This window comes from Asterias rubens, chromosome 21 (genome assembly GCF_902459465.1).
Source record: "Asterias rubens chromosome 21, eAstRub1.3, whole genome shotgun sequence".
Lineage (NCBI taxonomy): Eukaryota > Metazoa > Echinodermata > Asteroidea > Forcipulatida > Asteriidae > Asterias > Asterias rubens.
The window spans coordinates 4127639-4147872 of record NC_047082.1 but is presented as its reverse complement, the minus strand read 5'-3'; the positions used below and the strand labels follow the sequence as shown (position 1 = coordinate 4147872).

Below are 20234 nucleotides of genomic sequence, written 5' to 3'. Positions count from 1 at the left end.
GAACATCAACTCTAGAATTGTGTACAAACCTTCAGTTTGAATGTCGTTGCAACCAATCCAGAACCCTTGGCCACTGAACATCTTGTGGAGGTGTTGTAACTCTTCTTTGGATTGAGGGACAACCATCACCCCACCCATCTCAACACAAATCTGCTCGCCCTCTTCCCATGTAACGTCGGCATCAGGCATCTTGTAGCATTTGTCTTGCCACTGGCTCCAAAAAGGAGGGCATGGCTTCCAACACCGCCCGTTTACAGCAGCGTAGTTTGCCATCATAAATATACCAACAACACCCAGCAGTTTGCTCGCCAACATTTTGCAGACCATCTCTTGACAAAATGAATTTGCTGCCAGATATACAAAAACCCAAGAAGATTCACACACCACAGAATGGAACTTCAACCAGATTAATTGCAAATTGCCAATTTGCCTTTATTGCCAATAAAAACACAACTCATCCAGTCACACAAAAGCTCAGAGTTGTCCAATAACAGTCTTCAATTAATCAATCGATAAAAACTATAATAATATATAATAGAATATAATTAGAACTCGAAGGAAAACAAACTAGACCTAATGAAAATTTGAGTTGTGCCTAATATGCTGTGGCATGGTAAGAAATTTTGATGAGCAAAAAATAACAAAAATAAATAGATTTTTACTTGCAAAATGTTTCACAAAGACTTTCACAATACCATTCCACCCTACACACTCCCTACTACCCTTAAACCAGAGATTGATTTAACCAAATGTTACAAATATCTTTTGAAAAGTGTTTCTATCTATAAAGTCATGAAATTCCTTGTCAATAATTTTTTTTAAAGATGGCGGCCAGTAAATAGTCTTTCCCAAAAAGATAATTACAAATATATGCAAAACCTTCACATAATTAGTGCGCATTCAAAATAGACTTTTGCATGCATAGACGTTGTGACCTGTGACATCACATGTTTACAAAAGAGCCATAGAGCCTCGACTTCCTGCAGGCAGGATTGTACACAGCCTAATGGAAGAAATCATAAAGTCTTATATTTTATGGAGATTGCTTGATATGATGAAAGGGGGCGCATCTCAAAACTCGTCCAGCGTTTACTTTCATAATTCTTGGATTTATGTGGAAATTATGACACAAAATGTCAACTTTCCCATATGACCTGTGCAGTGTTGTGCCTGCCAGAATACTAAAAGAATAAACAAGGTCAACCAACCAATTGTAAACAAAGTTCACATGGTCTATATTTGTTATTATTTAAAAGCTAAAGTTATTTTTTTCAGACAATATGAAACTATTATTATAGCCAAATCCTACTTCATCACAATATTGGTTAACCTCAATACACAGGAACCTTAAAGCAAAAATTTCAAAATGTTAATAATGATAAGTTAACTTGCCAACTGCTCTGCTATTTAATAATTAGCAACTTTTCAAAGTATAATATACATACGTTAGCTTGGTGTCTTAAAAAAGATTACCACAAAGGAAATGAGCATTTAACCACTTATATTTGCAATTGCCTTCGGATTGGGCGCTTTGGGCTATAGAAAGTGTGCACTTTGGGCTTTAAAAAGCATTATGTTATGAAAAGAATATTGTAGGAAAGATATTTCACTAAGATGAATATACTGATTCACATAAAAAAAAAACCCTGAAATTGTGTTTTTGGGTGTAATTATATGACAAAACACAGTCCGCCATTTTATAGAATCAAATTTTTGACTCCTCAAAAAACACCTATAGTCTCTGCTGGTTGTACATATTTCCAGAGTCAAATAATAACACATTATTACATGTTTAAAGTACATGAACAAAAATGTTTAAAAAGGATAAGAAGCTGTTCTAATTGGCAAGATTTCAAGAGATCATAAGGCAATTTTCCCCAAATAATCTTCTTAAAAATGTAGTTTGCCCAGAATATTGAGCAACGTTTCACATGAGCTACAGTGCTCGTACTGGATGCTGACAGATTAATTTGCGTGTGTTTCCACAAACCCCATCGTGCCAACCTGAATCATTGCTTGCAGCGCAGTCTTGGTCCCCTTTGTAATCATATATGGCTGACCAGCAGTCCATCTCTTGTCCTGCACGTCAACAGTACCTTCACCCAAACACACCCAGGTACCTGAAACAAGTCAATCAAAAATAAAAAGTCTCATTCTACAATGTCCACAAAGAGTTAAAGGCAGTGGACACTATTAGTAATTACTCAAAATAATTATTCGCATAAAACCTTACTTGGTGACGAGTAATGGGGAGAGGTTGATGGTATAAAACATTGTGAGAAACGGCTCCCTCTGAAGTGCCATAGTTTTCGTGAAAGAAGTAATTTTCCACATTGATTTCGAGACCTTAGATTTAGAACTTGAGGTCTCGAAATCAACCATCTAAACGCACACCATTTCGTATGACAGGGGTGTTTTTTTCTTTCATTATTGTCTCGCAAGTTCGATGACCGATTGAGCTCAAATTTTCACAGGTTTGTTAATATTTTATGCATATGTTGAGATACACCAAGTGAGAAGACTGGTCTCTGACAAATTTACCAATATTGTCATTGTCTTTAATGATCAACAATTTCATTATTTATAATGATATTTAAAGAAGTATCTTTGCAGACTTAATTTTGAGGGAGTTTACTCACCTACCATGTTTGTGTATAATAAATTAAGCATTTTTAATTAATAAAAAAAAATACTGGTTAAACGGGTGAAACTGTCATAATAGAGTTAAGGAATAAAGTAAATGCCGTCAATGACGCCATAGACCATATTTTGTTTTGAACACAGGTTAGAGCTAGCATGTATTACAAAATGATCGTAAAGACTTTCCACAAGTGAACAGCTACATTGTTAAATTATTATTTAGCTGAGATCAGCATGTCTGATAAATTTTAATGAAATTAAAGTATATGCATTGATTTTGCAAATCATGTTTACATATAAAACACCATTATAAATGGATGTACATGTACTGTACGTTGTATCCAATATCGCTGGTTCTGAACAAAAACCTGTCTGACAGGGGACCAGGCTCCTGTGATTGCGGAACTTGGTGTGATGGGTGTTACAGGAATGATAGAGCCCTCTGGTGGTGAGTGGTTCGAAGGGTGATTGCGGTAGCGGTTAGGTTTTCGTGACTATTTGCGTTCGTGATGTCAACTGGAACGTCTACGTCTGAGAACCAAAATGGGACACAGAAGTCGGGTTGGTGGTATCTTCTTGCCTTCCACCTCTAGGACCCCGGTTCGAATCCTGTCAGGGGTATTATATAAAGTGGATTGGGTTCTCAGGGGACCAGTCTACTACACTCAGAAAACAAATGGTAAAAAGATGTTTTGTAAAAAAAGTTATGTAAGAAACTACCTAACTTAAGTAAAACACGGCCAAAAATATATGCTGATTTGTAATGTAAAAAAATATATACATGTTTTGAGAGTAAGTATTGCAGTTAATCAAAGTTATGTAAGATTTACCAAAGTAAAGAGAAACTTTACATGGCATTGGTAGGTCTTACAAGGAACTGTAAAAAATAATCCGGTGTTTACATGCAAGTTATGTTTTCCCCGCGTTTGCGCACGCGCGTGTCTGCGTGACAAGTTGCTAACGTCTCAGTCCATGCAGTCATGTCGTTCGTGCTCGGCGAGCAAAAGTTACAAGAATGGGGATTTGTGCCCCTAGGTGGACGTATTAAAAGGTGAGTTCTCAAAAGTTGTTACGATCTACAGCCATATCTACTGATGCGTGTCGTATTATTTTTTGTTAGTTTTACAACCATTAAAATTTGGCCTACATGTTTGCCATGAACTTGAAGATGTATACAGCGCTATAATGCTGATATAGCAAGACAACATGTTGCAACACGTTACAACACATGCTCACTAACTTTATAGCGCTGCAGACATGTTCACGTTTATGGCAAACGTGTAGGCCGAAATGGTTGTAAAAACTAACAAATAATAATACGCAAACATCAGTGTCTGTATATGACTGAAGATCGACATTTTTTTGAGAAACTCACCTTTCAATACGCCCATCAAAGAGCAAAATCCCCATGCTTGTAACTTTTGCTCAACGAGCACAAACAGGCAGTAAGGCCTTAGGGTCGTGTTAGAACAAACTCAAACGATCAGACGGGAAAAGGGTACAAACAACGGTAAAAAGATGTAATTTTGTACGACTACAAACAATCCAAGTAAACATTTTACCTAAACAAACGGTAAAATAATAATAATTACACAGCTATAAGGTAAATCAAAGTTTTTGCCCATTAAAAGGGTAACGCGGAATAGTTTTACATGTAATATAAGTGTAAGGTTTACACAATCAATGTGTAATATTTTACATATCTAGTGTTTACTGAAAATTTAGGTAAATATGTTTACTCCTAAACGAAGTAAGTTTGTAAGTCTTTGTTGGGTAAGTTTTACCCTGCAACGAACTGGTAAAAGTTTACCTAACTGTTAGCAGGTTCACCCCCTGCCTCTAAAACATGGTTTTTTTTACACAAATTGTGTAAATATTTTTCTGAGTGTAAGATAGTTCATGGATAGTGGTTGAGTTTTCGTAACTACTTGTGTTCCTGACTAAACAACTGGATGGAGGGATTTACAACAATATGCTTGTTTTTAGGGGCCATTTTTTTTTACTAGAATCGGTTCTTCATATACACCCACATGTTCGACCAATCATAGAGTGGGTAAACTCTCTGTGATTTAGGCAATAACATTGTGAGAAGCCAGTCGGTTGGTGGCCGCTGTTAATGGACTGAAACAAAGTGTTCATTTGGAGGGTCTGCAGGGTTGGGATTAGTTTTCATGGGTCTTGGTTGGGATTAACTCTGAGGGGTTGGGGTTGTTTTGGGGTAATTTAAAAAGTGACGTAAAACATGGCTTTTGGTGCATGTCATTTATTTTGAGCTTGTAGTGCTGAGAAAGTTTCACATAAACATCATCAATAATCAGTTATACTCACATTCTTACATCAATTAATTATTACTTATCAGTTTAGTCAGACGGATACATCGTTTCTTCTTGAACACTTGAGATGATGGCTCAGTGAGAGCCGGTTGGTTTGTTCAACAAGTGTGCTCTAAAGTAGTTGGTTATAGGAGACAGTGACAACGACGAGAGTACAGTTGTTGAAATGTTGAGACTAAACCAACCGGCTTTTCCAGGGCCGTCATTTGTTCTAATATCTGTCCTATACGTGTAACAATTCAAACCTCATTTAATCAACCCTGTTAAAAATGCCCTACGACAACGTAGATTGTCTTTCAAACTTACGGTTGAAAATTTGTATGATCATTGAATTTCAAAACATAATTATAATGTGAAATATCAAAACCCACACATGATAGACCTTTATCATGGTGCGGCCACTTGATTTTTTTCCATAGTCGGGTTACTTTTTGTTCAATGAATAATAGCATTCATTACTGTTAGTGTAAACAAGGAGCAAGACCAAGATGGTGGAAACATGGTAATGGACTAAGATGGTCTGTGATTTTGATTCTATACTGTTGGGTATTTGCATGGAATACATCCACAATATAATGTATGTCGTAATGGTATTTGGGATGATTATGTAGTCATGTAATGGGATGAAACAAACATGCATGATGGCGTGTTAAAGACAGTGGACACTATTGTTAATTGTTATAAGACCAGTCTTCACAGTTGGTGTATCTCAACATATGCATAAAATAACAAACCTGTGAAAATTTGAGCTCAATCGGTCATCGAAGTTGCGAGATAACAATGAAAGAAAAAACACCCTTGTAACACGAAGTTGTGTGCGTTTAGATGGTTGATTTCGAGACCTCAAGTTCTAAATCTAAGGTCTCGAAATCAAACTCGTGGAAAATTACTTCTTTCTCAAAAACTACATGTATTTCATTTCAGATGACAACACCATTCACCCTACGCACTCCCTACTACCCCATGGCTGTAAATTTACACTGAACCACAGGTTTGAGACCATAGTGATTTCATCACCAGGCCAGTAAGCTCACTCACTGACCGGTCTTATGGTTTCCTTCAAGATGCTGACTTTCAGTCTTGAGTATTGAAGACTTGCCCATAATGCATTCGCTGTGCATTTTTCAAATTAAACAGTTCTTGTGGCTGGTCTTGTAAAAGCGGTTCTGGTCCAGTTAATATTTCTAGCTACAGGGCCTGTATTCTGTATCCTATACCTTTAAACCAGACATTGATATTAGCAAAGAACAAAACCAAAGAGATCACCTTATTGGTAAAATATTTCAAAATTTAGTAGCTTTTGTTTTACACAAAACTATTATAAAGCGAACGAGCAGTTAGCCTTCTATCCTTTCAATCCTGAACAAGTAGAGTAGTCTGCTCAGAACAGTGAGTAACCTCACACACAGGAGCTACAGCATTGGTGACTGACAGATTAAGCTGATTGTACGATCACATCCAGTATCAAACCAGCCTGAGGCAGTGAAGGTTGCGGTGCAATCTTCATTGGGGTTACTATTTGGCTCATTAGCAGACCATCTCTTGTCCTTCATCATTCAGACACACCCAGGTACCTGGAACAAGTAAATTGTACAAACTCTCAATACATCGTACAGTGTCAGGATGCTTGATTTTCTGCTATCTCCAGAAGACGATCAGAGCAAACTGATCGAAGAGTCAGGTTGAAACCAACAGTTCTTTTCAGTTCCAACCAAACTCATGAGAGATATTCATTACATGTGTTACCGCAAAGTTTTCCAAATACAATCTTCTAGTGTTTTATAATGAACAACCACAGCAACATATATTTTTTATCACATCGACTTGCTTTTTACATGGTGCATTTCTACTTCCATGACTGGACCCAAAGGCGCTGTACAACTTAAAATAGCACCAACCAAGAGGCAGAAATAATCCAAGAGCATTAAAAGATGTCGTGAAATATAAACCACATAAAATGAACTAGCCATCAATTAAAACCACACACCACGAAAGTTAAGAAGTTATGAAAAGTGCCCTACGACTGTATCAAGAGATTTGAATGACTAGAAGTTGCGTGAACCATTGAGGCAAATGTTGGGACGCCCCCCCCCCCATGTGTTGTCATGTCTCATTTCTCGAAAACTCCCCTGCTGTCGATTTCACTATACTCTTCCTAACTTAGGATTAATCTTAGGACTTAGGATGAGTCCCATGCCCTGCACTGTAGCATGTAAACCTTAAGATTAATCCTCAGTAAGAACGAGTTACTCGTCCTAACTCGAGATAGGATTAATCCTAGTGTTTTGTTAAATCAACGGCTGGTCACTAGAGCTGGATCACCCCTGTCAGAAAAGATGCTTGAAAAAACTTTTCTCAAGTTCCCATGAATCACTGCTTTCCGATACTTTGATCAGCTTAGTTCTTGTTTCTGAGATGCTTTTTGCATGTTATCGCCGAAGGTATGTTTGTCTTGGGTTAATAAAACGAGCCCACAGTGTCGTCATAGTTTTTTTTATCCTATGCGCGTAAGGGCTTTTCGTGAAACTCCACATTTTGCTCAACGTAAAAATAATCACAATGTGGAATTATTTACGCTATGACACAATTTTTATTGGGTTTCATTTATTTGTATGCAATCATGTCGCACTTTTTACCTTTCTAAAAAAAAAAAAAAAATGTTGGAGTTGGTAATTTCGTTCAAGTTGATTTTTTTTAAATACGGTTTTCCACACCACCGCACTTTGGAAATTCCGAGAACATGTACACATGTCTTGTTGTCCACCAACTCTGTCACAGTTTAAAAGAATACGTTGCCTTGGATCGGTCGAGTTGGTCTTTGAAAAGTGTTCACAACCGTTTTTTATAATGGTTAGAAAGATGTTGTCAAAGTAAAATACAACGATCTACACAAATTTGCCTCGAAATTGCGTGGTTTTCGTTTTACTTTGCAAACTAACACTGTCGGCCATTTATGGGAGTCAAAAATTTGACTCCCATAAATGGCCGACCGAGCTTGTCAATGAGGTAAAAAGAAAACCACGCAATTTCGAGGCATTTTTGTGTGGATCATTGTATTCTACTTTTAAAACCTCCTTCTATAACCATGCATTTTCTTAACAAGCGGTTTCAAACGCTTTTCAAAGACCAACTTGTCCGATCCAAGGCAACGTGTTCCTTCAAGAGGTATTTCCTCTTACTTTAGATTTTTCTTTTTACTGTACAAATTTTCTGGACTTTATCTTGAACATATATTTCTAGAAGTTTGTACATACCGTCAGCTTCATTGTCGTTGCAACCAATCCAGAACCATTGGCCACCGCACATGTTGAGGATTTGTTGTACTTCTTCTTCGGATTGAGGGACAACCATCACCCCGCCCAACTGAACACAAATCTGCTTGCCCTCTTCCCATGTAACAGATCCATCGTGCATCTTGTAGCATTTGTCTTGCCACTCGCTCCAAGTAGAGGGGCATTGCGGTGTCCCTGCAGTGCTTGGGGCTTTCTTCCAACACCGCCCGTTTACAGCAGCGTAGTTTGCCATCAGAAATATACCAACAACACCCAGCAGTTTGCTCGCCAACATTTTCAGACCATCTGCTGACAGACTGAAATTGCTGATAATTATACATGTATATTTAACCAAGGAAGGTGCAACCTTGTTTGCCACATCCATCTAGTCCCAAAAACCTTCACACTAAGTGCAGGCTTACTAGTAGGCCTAATGTGTACAACTGTACATTTTTTATAAGCCATTTAACTCCTAAGGGTTGCTAAACTTCCATTTATGTATTTATATATATCTTTACCATCCAAGAAAATTATATTTAGTTTTGTGTAAATTTCCCCAAACTTTTGAAATGACTTCTTTAAATGCCCAGCTATTAAATGTCTATGTGAAATTGCTGATATACATGAATATTTAACCAAGGAGGTGCAACCTTCATTAAGTTTGCTTCAATTGCCATTAAAAACACAACTCATCCAGTCGCAAAAACCTTCACACAAAGTACACATTAATTTAAAGTACATCTAGAATTTAACATCAACTTAAATTTGAAACATTTTCAGATCATTGAATTTCAAAACATAATTACAATTATATGCTAAATCGTAGAACTGCGCATTGATATAGACTTTTATCATGGTGCGGCCATCTTGATTTTCTCCAATTCAAATCAATACAACAAAAATGAGGCCTGATTGATCTAGTCTGGCTCCTCTTTGTATGATATATATATTAGCATTCATTAAATTTTGATACAGGGGACATTACCAAGATGGTTACAATGTGATAATGGTTCAAGAGGGTCTGTGATTTTTCTATAATGTTGGGTATTTGCAAGAAGAATGTCCATAATGTCGTCCTTTGGGATTGATCTAATTTTGTAAACAAAACAAATGGCGTGTTTTATAGAAGGGGGACCTTTTCTGAAGTTTCCTCATTCATAACTTGTGAAGTAGATTTTGTCTAATCAAATAATGCTACCATAGGTTTCCGACTTTCAATATTTATGTTCAAATTTCTGAACTTTAAAACAGTTAATTAGTTACAGTGAAGTTTGCAAATCCTTGATAATGAGCTGCTGCCCTAACTACAAGATCTTTTTTAATTTGCTGCCCTAAAAATAACTAGAAGATGTTTTCTGATTTGCTGCCCTAACTACAAGATCTTTTCTGATTTGCTGCCCAAACTACAAGATCTTTGTTTTATTTGACGGGTTCACATCGGATGACAATACCATCCTCCATACACGCTCCCTACTACCCCTAAGCGAGACATTGATGTAACCAAAGAACAAACCCCCCAAAAAACCTTTAGTCAAATTAACAGCTCTTCTTGTACCAATACTTCATTAATTCAACAGTTAGGAAAACAATTACATGTATTTTATCCTACCAATTGAACTGTTAAAAAATTATAAATATATCTCAATTTGTTGCCTCCTACTGAGTGCCCAGTGAGATGTACAACTTAGAACTTTGAGAAAATATTTTGGAAAATGAATTTCAAATAGTTTGGTTAAAACATCAAGATTGATAACTACATACAACTTTTTGTGAATTTTTTTCAATAATTAGGCTCACCTTTAAAGTATTAGCTTGGTGTTTTACAAAAGATGACCACAAATTGAGTGAGCAATTATAACCACCTTAGGCTATACAAAGCATTTGTATTGAAATGAATATGGTTAAAAAGATATGTCAAATGTAGTATACTGATTATACATATTATTCCTGAGTTTTTAATATTTTTAAAAATTGTATACCATGATATAACACATGGTTGTATTTTCAGATGCAAATGTTTGTTTGTTCAATCACTACTCACATAATTACTACACTATGTGTGTTTTACTTAATGGACAACTCTTATATTTTATTTAAGGATAAATAAGGAGTAATCCAAACAGGAAAATTTCATGAGCTTTTAAAGCCATTATACACTTTCGGAACAGAAAAAAAAAAAAAAAAAGTTCACAGATTTACAAATAACCTATAGAGTTTACAGAAGGTAATAGTGAAAGACTTCTCTTGACATATTATTCCTTGAAATGCTTAAAAAAAAAATTATCAATTCTCGATATCGAGAAGACTGGTCTTTGACAATTACCAATAGTGTCCAGTGTCTTTAAAGGCAAAGTATCGCTTTAATTTTCATGAAAAGTAGTGTGGCCAGAATTTTGAGCAACCTTTTCACAGAGGCAACAGTGCTGGTGATACGGGACGCTGACAGATTAACTTGCGTGTGGTTCCACAAACTAAATCGTTCCAGCCAGCAACCCAGCCTTCGGCGCAATCTTCGTTGCTGTTGTAATTATCTGGCTGACCATCAGGCCATCTCTTGTCCTGCACGTCAATAGTACCCTCACCCAAACACACCCAGGTACCTGAACAAAGTCAACCAGAAATAAAAACTCTGTCTCGTAACAACAAATATTGAGAGCGGGATCGTACCTATGAAAAATACACCTTGTTTTTGTTCAGGAATAGATTCAAGTTTCAAGCTTCTAGTTTTCAAACAAAATTTGTTTGGGAGAAGTTTGTACCAATAGAATATTTAAAAAGAATGTTTGATTTCATCGCAAAATATAGTCTTTGTTCAAGTTAAAAAAAGAAAGATGTGATGCACGGGCTCAATTGACATTAGGTTTTATACATGGCTGAAAAGAGCTTACAACAAGCTTCACTTTGACATTATATCTTACACACTTGTAGTGCTGGGCGAAGAGTGAAATTTTGGTATTCGGATACCGCTGGCCAACTATCCGAAATTAACCTTACACACTTGTAGTGCTGGGTGAATAGTGAAATTTTGGTATTCGGATACCGCTGGCCAACTATCCGAAATTAACCTTACACACTTGTAGTGCTGGGCGAACAAGCTGGTGCTGGTTTTATACATGTACATGGCTGAAAAGAGCTTACAACAAGCTTCACTTTGACATTATATCTTACACACGTGTATGATATTTGGTTCAAAATTTATCACCTTTTGAAAAATAGATATATGTCACAATCTGAAATAACCCATACTGGACAAACGGCCCGTATAATAAAAGCCTCAACTATTGATGTCTAGGGGATGAACAAAAAGTACATGTTTTACTCACCTTTATCGATAAAAAACAAAGTTTTTTTTCAGAAAATGTGAAAATATAGACCGTAAAGAAACATAAAACCACATCAAAAAAATAATTGAAAAATTCACCCTCCCATCACTCAACAGTCATGTACTGGTAAGCGGGTTTTGAGTGAAGCGACTCATTTTTTGAGGAGCCTGTCTCATATGCATACTTTGCAGTCTATTTAACAATCGCCTTTCACAGGTTTCCACATTCTATTATCATTCCCCCATTTTGAACACAGATTTGCATGTATATACATCTCTTGTTAATAATACGGTTTGCCACACCGCTGCACTTAGGAACTCCCTGTATGTTGTTTTCCACCAATTCTGTTACAGTTCTAGAGGAACCTGAACAGATATTTCTTCTTTTTAAACTTGTTCTTATTTTCCTTGTAGCTCTCACCCTGGGTAGCAATTTGTCATAAAATAAAACAAAAAATCAGGACTATATCTTGAACATCAATTCTAGAATTGTGTACAAACCTTCAGTTTGAATGTCGTTGCAACCAATCCAGAACCCTTGGTCACTGAACATCTTGATGAGGTGTTGTAACTCTTCTTCGGATTGAGGGACAACCATCACCCCACCCAACTCAACACAAATCTGCTCGCCCTCTGCCCATGTAACGTCGGCATCAGGCATCTTGTAGCATTTGTCTTGCCACTGGCTCCAAGTAGGAGGGCATGGCTTCCAACACCGCCCGTTTACAGCAGCGTAGTTTGCCATCATAAATATACCAACAACACCCAGCAGTTTGCTCGCCAACATTTTGCAGACCTTCTCTTGACAAATTGAAATTGCTGCCAGGTTTTATAACCAAGAAGGTGTAACCTTCACAGAACGGAACCGTGCCAAGATCCTAAATTGGCAATTAAACACGGCTCATTGGGTCACAAAGAAAAGGTGCAACAGGGAGTTCTCAAGCAATAATTCAACCCAAATTTAATATAGAATTTGAAGGACAAAAACTACACTTATTATAATTTTGAGCTGTGTATAATACATGTGTAAGCTGCTGGCATTTTAAGAAATTAAGATGAGAAGAAAATTCAAATTTTTGTGCAAAATGTTTTCTCAAAGACTGAAGATGTTGGCCCTGAGTCTGAGTGCACACTTAGTATATTATGCCACTTAAAAATACTTTGAAGTATTTTTAAGTGGCATATTTCTTCTGTGTTTTGTAATTTATTTGTAAAATTATGTTGCTTTACCCAAAAGTGCAAGACTCCCCACGAACATTTAGTAAATAAATAAGTACAAATCATTTATGAAAGCTGAGTTTACATACATGGTAGGAATATAACACACACTTGTGTATTCTTCCCCTCATCGGGTAATCTTCTCACTGACCCACCGTACAGTTAGGCCCTTTTTTCACCCAGTGCTGTCTATATAAATGTGAATATGTAAAATAGAATCTAAAAATGTATAATGATGTCCGGTAGTTTTCTCAGCTACTGTAGTAGCTTTGTTGAAGAAATCTGCATGTTGGCTCGAAGAATAGCTTACATGTATGTTAATACACACGCACTCTCCCCTGGTGAGTGTTCTTTCTTGACTTTTGGTGAATTACTCATACTTTCCTTTGTGTTGTGAATTAAAGGGTGCGTTCGATTAGCTTCCCTGGGTCTACCCCGCGGTGCTCACTCGGGTGAGCCCCTGACAATAGCTAAACGAACGATCACACTCGCCCTCTCGTGGTGACGGCATGCACCTCAGGTCACCCCCAAGTGACCCACTCCACAAGCAGGGCACTGGGGCTGACCCGGGTGAGCCCCTGGAATGACGTCAAAGCTATTCGAACGCACCGGGGGCAGACCGGGGTCGACCAAGGGAAGCTAAACGAACGCACCCACTCACACTTCCTCTGTGTGGTGAATTGCACACCACACTAACTCTCCCTTGGTCAGTGGCTCACACTTTCCCTTGTGTTGTGAATTTCGCCCATTTTCCCTTGCGTGGTGAGTTGCTCATACTTTCCCTTGTAACTTATCAAGCTTATTAACTGAAACGTGTCAAAGGCTTACGGCCATGTCCCACTGCAGCGATAACGAGAACGATAACGATAACGACGCAAAGAGAACACATTCCATTGGTTGAATTAGCGTGTGCGTATTGTGCGTGGAACAATTCAACCAATATAATGCGTTCTCTCTGCGTCTTGATCGTTATCGTTTTCGTTATCGCTGCAGTGTGACTCGGCCTTAAGTCTTGCATAATTATGGACAATTCTTTCAATTAAAAAGGAATGCATTACTCATTGATATATGTATTTGCTGATTAAAAAAAAAGATTTTTACTTCGAAAGATAAATGTATTTCAGAGTAAGGTAAAAACCTCACAAAATGCTCAATTTTTTGTATTTGTCAGCTCATTTGTGCAAAGAGTCAGTTGTGCAAACACCTGTGCCTGTCGGTGGACCCCTAAGCTGCCTGCATAAGTGGTGGTCCTGCTGACCCTGATGCAATAGAAGGTATCTTTTGTTCATTGAAATTCTTTTAGATGCACCATGTTTTTTTAGTTTACAGCAGCGTAGTTTGCCATCATAAATAAACCAACAACACCCAGCAGTTTGCTCGCCAACATTTTGCAGACCTTCTCTTGACAAATTGAAATTGCTGCCTGGTATTAATAACCAAGAAGGTGTAACCTTCACAGAACGGAACCGTGCCAAGATCCTAAATTGGCAATTAAACACGGCTCATTGGGTCGAGTCACAAAGAAAAGGTGCAACAGGGAGTTCTCAAGCAATAATTCAACCCAAATTTAATATAGAATTTGAAGGACAAAAACTACACTTATTATAATTTTGAGCTGTGTATAATACATGTGTAAGCTGCTGGCATGGTAAGAAATTAAGATGAGAAGAAAATTCAAATTTTTGTGCAAAATGTTTTCTCAAAGACTGAAGATGCTTGCCCTGAGTCTGAGTGCACACTTAGTATATTATGCCACTTAAAAATACTTTGAAGTATTTTTAAGTGGCATATTTCTTCTGTGTTTTGTAATTTATTTGTAAAATTATGTTGCTTTACCCAAAAGTGCAAGACTCCCCACGAACAATTAGTAAATAAATAAGTACAAATCATTTATGAAAGTTGAGTTTACATACATGGTAGGAATATAACACACACTTGTGTATTCTTCCCCTCATCGGGTAATCTTCTCACTGACCCACCGTACAGTTAGGCCCTTTTTTCACCCAGTGCTGTCTATATAAATGTGAATATGTAAAATAGAATCTAAAAATGTATAATGATGTCCGGTAGTTTTCTCAGCTACTGTATAGTAGCTTTGTTGAAGAAATCTGCATGTTGGCTCGAAGAATAGCTTACATGTATGTTAATACACACGCACTCTCCCCTGGTGAGTGTTCTTTCTTGACTTTTGGTGAATTACTCATACTTTCCTTTGTGTTGTGAATTAAAGGGTGCGTTCGATTAGCTTCCCTGGGTCTACCCCGCGGTGCTCACTCGGGTGAGCCCCTGACAACAGCTAAACGAACGATCACACTCGCCCTCTCGTGGTAACGTAACAATAGGCTTTACGTATGTGACGTCGTTGGAGAAGAGCGTCCTCAAGTTGAAGGATCGGGGTTGGTTAGGGATGAATTTCTATCAGTCATTTTATAAGTTCACTAACACATGGCATGTGGTGTATAGAGTAATTTATTTTTAGCTCGCAGTGCTGAGTAAGTAATTTAACACATAAATATCATCAATAGTATATTTTTCCTTATTACTAAAGGTTTCCTCGGTCAAATTCGGCAAATGAGGAGTCAATTTTATTTTCATGCGTTCGAATTAAAACGGTTTTGCCTCTCCAGTTGTTACTGCGTTTCAAATTCAGAATTCGGCCGTTCAATTTCGTTTTGAGTCGAGTCAAATTCCCTTAGCACTATGTTTAATTTAGCGTATCGCCATTCTTTTTCGTGACACACACGCCTCAAGAAGCGTCTGTGAATTTGAATGCTGTTTTGATGAATTGTTAAATTGAATGATTATTTTTGTTAAATCGAATAACGTAAAAGTACATTTGACTAGTCTTAAAACGAAATAGAATGACCCTTTTCAGATAGCATTCAATTTCGTGCCAAATAGAATAAGCTGGTGGTTAAATTGGCTGCTCATTTTCCGAAATTGACAGAGAAAACCTATATTACATCAAATTGGTTAATATCAATCATTTTAGCCTGACGAATACAGCATGTATTGTAATTTAATTGTCTCTTCTTGAAAACTTGAGGTGATGTCTCTGTGAGAGCCGGTTGGTATATTAAAATGTAGTGGGCTCTAAAGTAGTCGTTTAGGAGACAGTGACATCGACGAGAGTACAGTTGTCGGAATGTTGAGACTAAACCAATCGGCTCTTTCATGTTAAATTGGGCCAAATTGCATGGCTCTGTTTCTGCCGAATTCTGCTCTTGCGATCATTATTCTTCGCCTACAGGGCAAGTATAGAATTTCTGCGCTAGCTGTGTAAGCGGAGAATACACAGTGATGTGGACTATACGCGAGTGCACAAGCAGAAATTATATGCTTTACCTGCAGGGCCGAATTTCATAGAGCTGCTAAGCACACGAATTTGCTTGGCTTGAACATTTTGCCTTGAAACATTTCTTTTCTCAGGCAATTACTTTTTTCAAATCGTTTACCCGAACTAGGTTAAACTAACAACTGTCTCCACGTGTAAAGATTTAAATCTGTAATTTACATCTCAATGATGAATCAGAAAGGCTTTCAAATGAGTACACAGGCCAGATATATCAGAAATGGTCACAAGCAACGTATAACCTTCACAGAACAGAATTATAAAAATAACCAAACCGAACACAAAAGAAACTGGCACACGGGCTCTTCCATCTTAATAATGCAATCGATAGAAACTCAAAGAAAAAATAAATATGCAAATTATACAGTGACGTGATAAGGATTTTTGGTTTCCTTGGATTTAAATTGACCTAACGTCGAACCTAAAGGTTCTGGACACAATTGGTAATAACTCAAAACAGTTGTCATCATAAAAACTTACTCGGTAACGAGTAATGGAGAGCTGTTGATAAAAGGCCTATACACATTGTGAGAAACGGCTCCATCTGAATGAGTAACTTAGCTTTTGAGAAAGAGGTAATTTCTCACTCAAATAACCGTTTTACAAAATATATAGGCATACTTTAGTGCTTGTTATAGAGTACAACATCCGTTTGCTCAGCTAACAATAAATTGTGTTACTAAAGTGATTTTTCTCAACTGGAAAATGTTTTTGTTAACAGAGAGATAACCTCTTGTCAGCTATGTTTTGTTGCACTTCATGCTATCTTTCAGTTTGGAAAGACGGTAATTTTCAAGTTGAACTATAATTACTAATGAATCTACACTCAACTGTAGATTATGTGACGAATCTACACTATAAGTGTAGATTCGACGAATATATACACGAATCTATTCGTAACGAATATACAGTTAAGTGTAGATTCGTAAAAACAATCTACACTTTCAACAATATAGTGACGTCACAGAAATAGTTTAAACTTAATAAAGCTCTGTTCAGATACCCACACGGGGGCAATACCATTCCACCCCATATACTCTGAATAAATCACACAACGATGAAATACCATTCCAAAAACAAAAGAGATAAACTTTCGTCGAGTTCCGAAACCAACCTTCATTATTTCAAACAGTTATGAAAACAACCAAAAAATGTAATTAAAAACTTGCAAATGTTATCGTACCAGCCCGCATTTTTCAGTAATCAGCGAATAGGGAGTACATATTATTAATATTAGTATCTTCTAATATATTTTGTTTTATTATTTTATGAAGTTATTGAAGGAGCTACATTGCTGTTACCGGGCGCTGACAGATTAACCTGCGGTTAGAACCACATCCTAAGTCGAACAACCCGGCTGAAGTAAATATTGCGCAATCTTGGTTGCCGCCGCTACTATCTGGCTGACCACTCCTCCATCTCTTGTCCTTCACGTCGAGTCCTTCACCATCCAAACACACCCAGGTACCTGATCGGAATCACAATAAGAAATAAACAGTCTCATTATAACATCAAATGTTGGGAGAGGGACCATTACGGAAAGTAAGTCGTGGTCCAAGACTTCACGTAACATAACGTCACATAAGGTAACAACGTGATAACCCAGCATATAGGGCGCGCTTTTCTCCTTGAATTTCAGTTGACGGCCGTCTGTGGCCAGCCAGCTGAAAAATCTAAAATTAGACTTCCCGTGGTAGCGAAAATAGACTTGCGCAAAGCTAGCGGGCGATACGGCGCACTGTCCGTGACTTTAAGAGTTTTCGATATACAGCTTCGTTTGTTGGATGGTAAAGTGTCCCTTGACTCCAGGGCACCAATCCCTTGTGTCACTGGATGTACAACGGAGTTGCTTTACAATTCTCTATTTACCGCTTTATAATCAAAGATGGTGGTCTCGGTAAATATTGTTTTGTTTTAGCACTGACTGAATGTTTGAAGTTACAAGTCGATGAAAGTTCTTTGCTGTGCCAGCTATGTTGGAACTTCAATACCTCCACCACCCGCACTAAACCACTTAAAATGTGTAAAGTACTTTTGGAACCAAGTTGGTCCCATTTATGAGATTGCGCGATTCGGTTCTTAGTTTTACGTGGTTTAAAGCCATTGGACACTTTCTGAACAGAACAAAAATTAAAAGTTCACAGATTTACAAATAACTTACAGGGTTTACAGAAGGTAATGGTGAAAGACTTCCCTTGAAATATTATTCCATGAAATGCTTTACTTTTTGAGAAAACATTAAAACATCAATTCTCGATATCGAGAATAACGGATTTATTTTAAACACATGTCATGACACGGCTAAACGCGGAAACAAGGGTGGGTTTTCCCGTTATTTTCTCCCGACCCCGATGACGATTGAGCCTACAGTTTCACAGGTTTTTTTATTTTATATGAAAGTGTGGGCCTTTGGACAATACTGTTTACCGATGTTGTGCGATTGCTTTAAAAGCACTGGACAATAGTCAAAATAAAGTGTTCTCACTTGGTGTATCCAAACATGCATAAAATAACAAATCTGTGAAGATTTTGGCTCAATTCTTTTTTTTTCTTGCATTATTCTTTCGCAACTTCGACGACAGATTGAGTTCAAACTTTCACAAGTTTGTTATTTTATGCATATGTTGAGATACACCAAGTGAGAAGACTGGTCTTTGACAATTACCAAAGGTGTCCATGTGCCTTTAATCTTCGTTTCCGGTTATCTGCAATTAGTTAATAATTTGGCCAAACCGATAACGTGCTATCTTTAAAGCATGATTTCCTATCATAGAGTCGCTGTTGTTGTTTTTTGTGTTGTTTTGGGGTGTGTGTTTTTTGCTTGTTTTCAACCACTCTCTAAATAATTGTTTCAGTTCACTTTTTGTATACTTATTTTCTAAAATAATCGTTGGTTTCTTTACAATTCGTCAGCGTTTTCACAAAGTAGCACCCTACGTGCTCTAGGATTTTTTTACAATTTTCTTTTTTTTACATTTCTGTTGATGATGCGTGAAGAAGACCTACTCCGTAAAGTTTCCTTTCACTTTTTATAGGAATTGAATCGACAATCTATGCAATTTCCCTGATATTTCTGCATGATATAACGATGTACTACATTCTTGATAAATTTGTAAAATTCAGCAGAAAGTAAAATACTGGAATTCTGATAAAATACCTTGCCGGTGACACGCATTTTAGCGACTATTATGCAGTTTCCGCGTCTTTGAACCCTAACTCACCTAAGACTAGCACCGTTTTCAAGATGATTCGATTTCTTTTTAGTTGCAAATATTTGTGGTCGGTGATCTACATTGGTATATCATGATGTCCTGTTAAGGAAATTGTGTAAGTCGTTGAGGAAAACATGAGAGTAAAAAGAAACATGATTTTCTCGTGTCTTTGTTGTGCACAAAACTAGGCACATGTACACCGCAGAAGTGGCGCACGGTGCCCAACACTTGCGCGCCCGGATTAGTGTATAGTCGCACTTTATATTCTGGCGTGATCGGCAGCAATTTGTTTCTATTAAACAGCCATCTTCGACCCGAGTTATAACTTTATTTCAGTGTTAATTTTGCCAAACTATTTGTTTTGTATCATAGAAAAATTGAAGCTGTATTGAATGTTATTTTATTTTCCAGAATTGATTTGGCATTTTGCATTGTTTTAGCGAGTTGTCATAAAATAAAACTGTAAGAATGTTTTAATGAATTTTGGCATCATTTCTATAATTCTGTACAAACCTTCAACTTCAATGTCGTTGCAACCAATCAAGAATTTGTCGCAGCTGAACATGTTGAGGATGTGTTGTAACTCTTCTTTGGATTGAGGGACAACCATCATCCCACCCAACTCAACACAAATCTGCTTGCCCTCTTCCCATGTCACTTCGGCATCATGCACCTTGTAGCATTTGTCTTGCCACTGGCTCCAAGTAGGAGGGCATGGCTTCCAACACCGCCCGTTTACAGCAGCGTAGTTTGCCGTCATAAATATGCCAACAACACCCAGCAGTTTGCTCGCCAACATTTTGCAGACCGTCTCTTGACAAATTGAAATTGCTGCCAGATATAACAATAACCAAGGAGGTGCAACTTTTACAGAACGGAACTGCG

The 20234-nt window shown here is 37.4% G+C and overlaps 3 protein-coding genes across 3 annotated transcripts; all 3 read right to left on the bottom strand.

Moving 5' to 3' along the window:
* Nucleotides 1-6500: 6500 nt before the first annotated feature.
* On the bottom strand, nt 6501-8540 carry LOC117304756 (killer cell lectin-like receptor subfamily B member 1B allele A). The gene is made up of 2 exons (XM_033789360.1): nt 8228-8540; nt 6501-6547 (listed from the first exon to the last, which is right to left on the bottom strand). Exons 1-2 carry the CDS (start codon nt 8538-8540, stop codon nt 6501-6503), a joined length of 360 nt encoding a protein of 119 aa, XP_033645251.1.
* Nucleotides 8541-10651: 2111 nt separating this feature from the next.
* On the bottom strand, nt 10652-12312 carry LOC117304755 (perlucin-like protein). Its single transcript, XM_033789358.1, has 2 exons — nt 12069-12312; nt 10652-10845 (listed from the first exon to the last, which is right to left on the bottom strand). The coding sequence occupies exons 1-2, from the start codon at nt 12310-12312 to the stop codon at nt 10652-10654; spliced, it is 438 nt and encodes a 145-aa protein (XP_033645249.1).
* Nucleotides 12313-17423: 5111 nt separating this feature from the next.
* On the bottom strand, nt 17424-20148 carry LOC117304754 (C-type lectin domain family 4 member M-like). Its single transcript, XM_033789357.1, has 2 exons — nt 19863-20148; nt 17424-17605 (listed from the first exon to the last, which is right to left on the bottom strand). Exons 1-2 carry the CDS (start codon nt 20146-20148, stop codon nt 17424-17426), a joined length of 468 nt encoding a protein of 155 aa, XP_033645248.1.
* Between the last annotated feature and the right edge of the window lie 86 nt (nt 20149-20234).

Excerpts from the sequence above, each read along its gene's own strand:
- LOC117304756 (XM_033789360.1), bottom strand. The coding sequence starts at position 8,540 with ATGTTGGCGAGCAAACTGCTGGGTGTTGTTGGTATATTTCTGATGGCA. Across the intron at positions 6,548-8,227 it reads CAACGACAATGAAGCTGACG|GTACCTGGGTGTGTCTGAAT; the intron begins GTATGTACAAAC and ends TACTTGTTCCAG.
- LOC117304754 (XM_033789357.1), bottom strand. The coding sequence starts at position 20,148 with ATGTTGGCGAGCAAACTGCTGGGTGTTGTTGGCATATTTATGACGGCA. Across the intron at positions 17,606-19,862 it reads CAACGACATTGAAGTTGAAG|GTACCTGGGTGTGTTTGGAT; the intron begins GTTTGTACAGAA and ends GATTCCGATCAG.
- LOC117304755 (XM_033789358.1), bottom strand. The coding sequence starts at position 12,312 with ATGGCAAACTACGCTGCTGTAAACGGGCGGTGTTGGAAGCCATGCCCT. Across the intron at positions 10,846-12,068 it reads CAACGACATTCAAACTGAAG|GTACCTGGGTGTGTTTGGGT; the intron begins GTTTGTACACAA and ends GACTTTGTTCAG.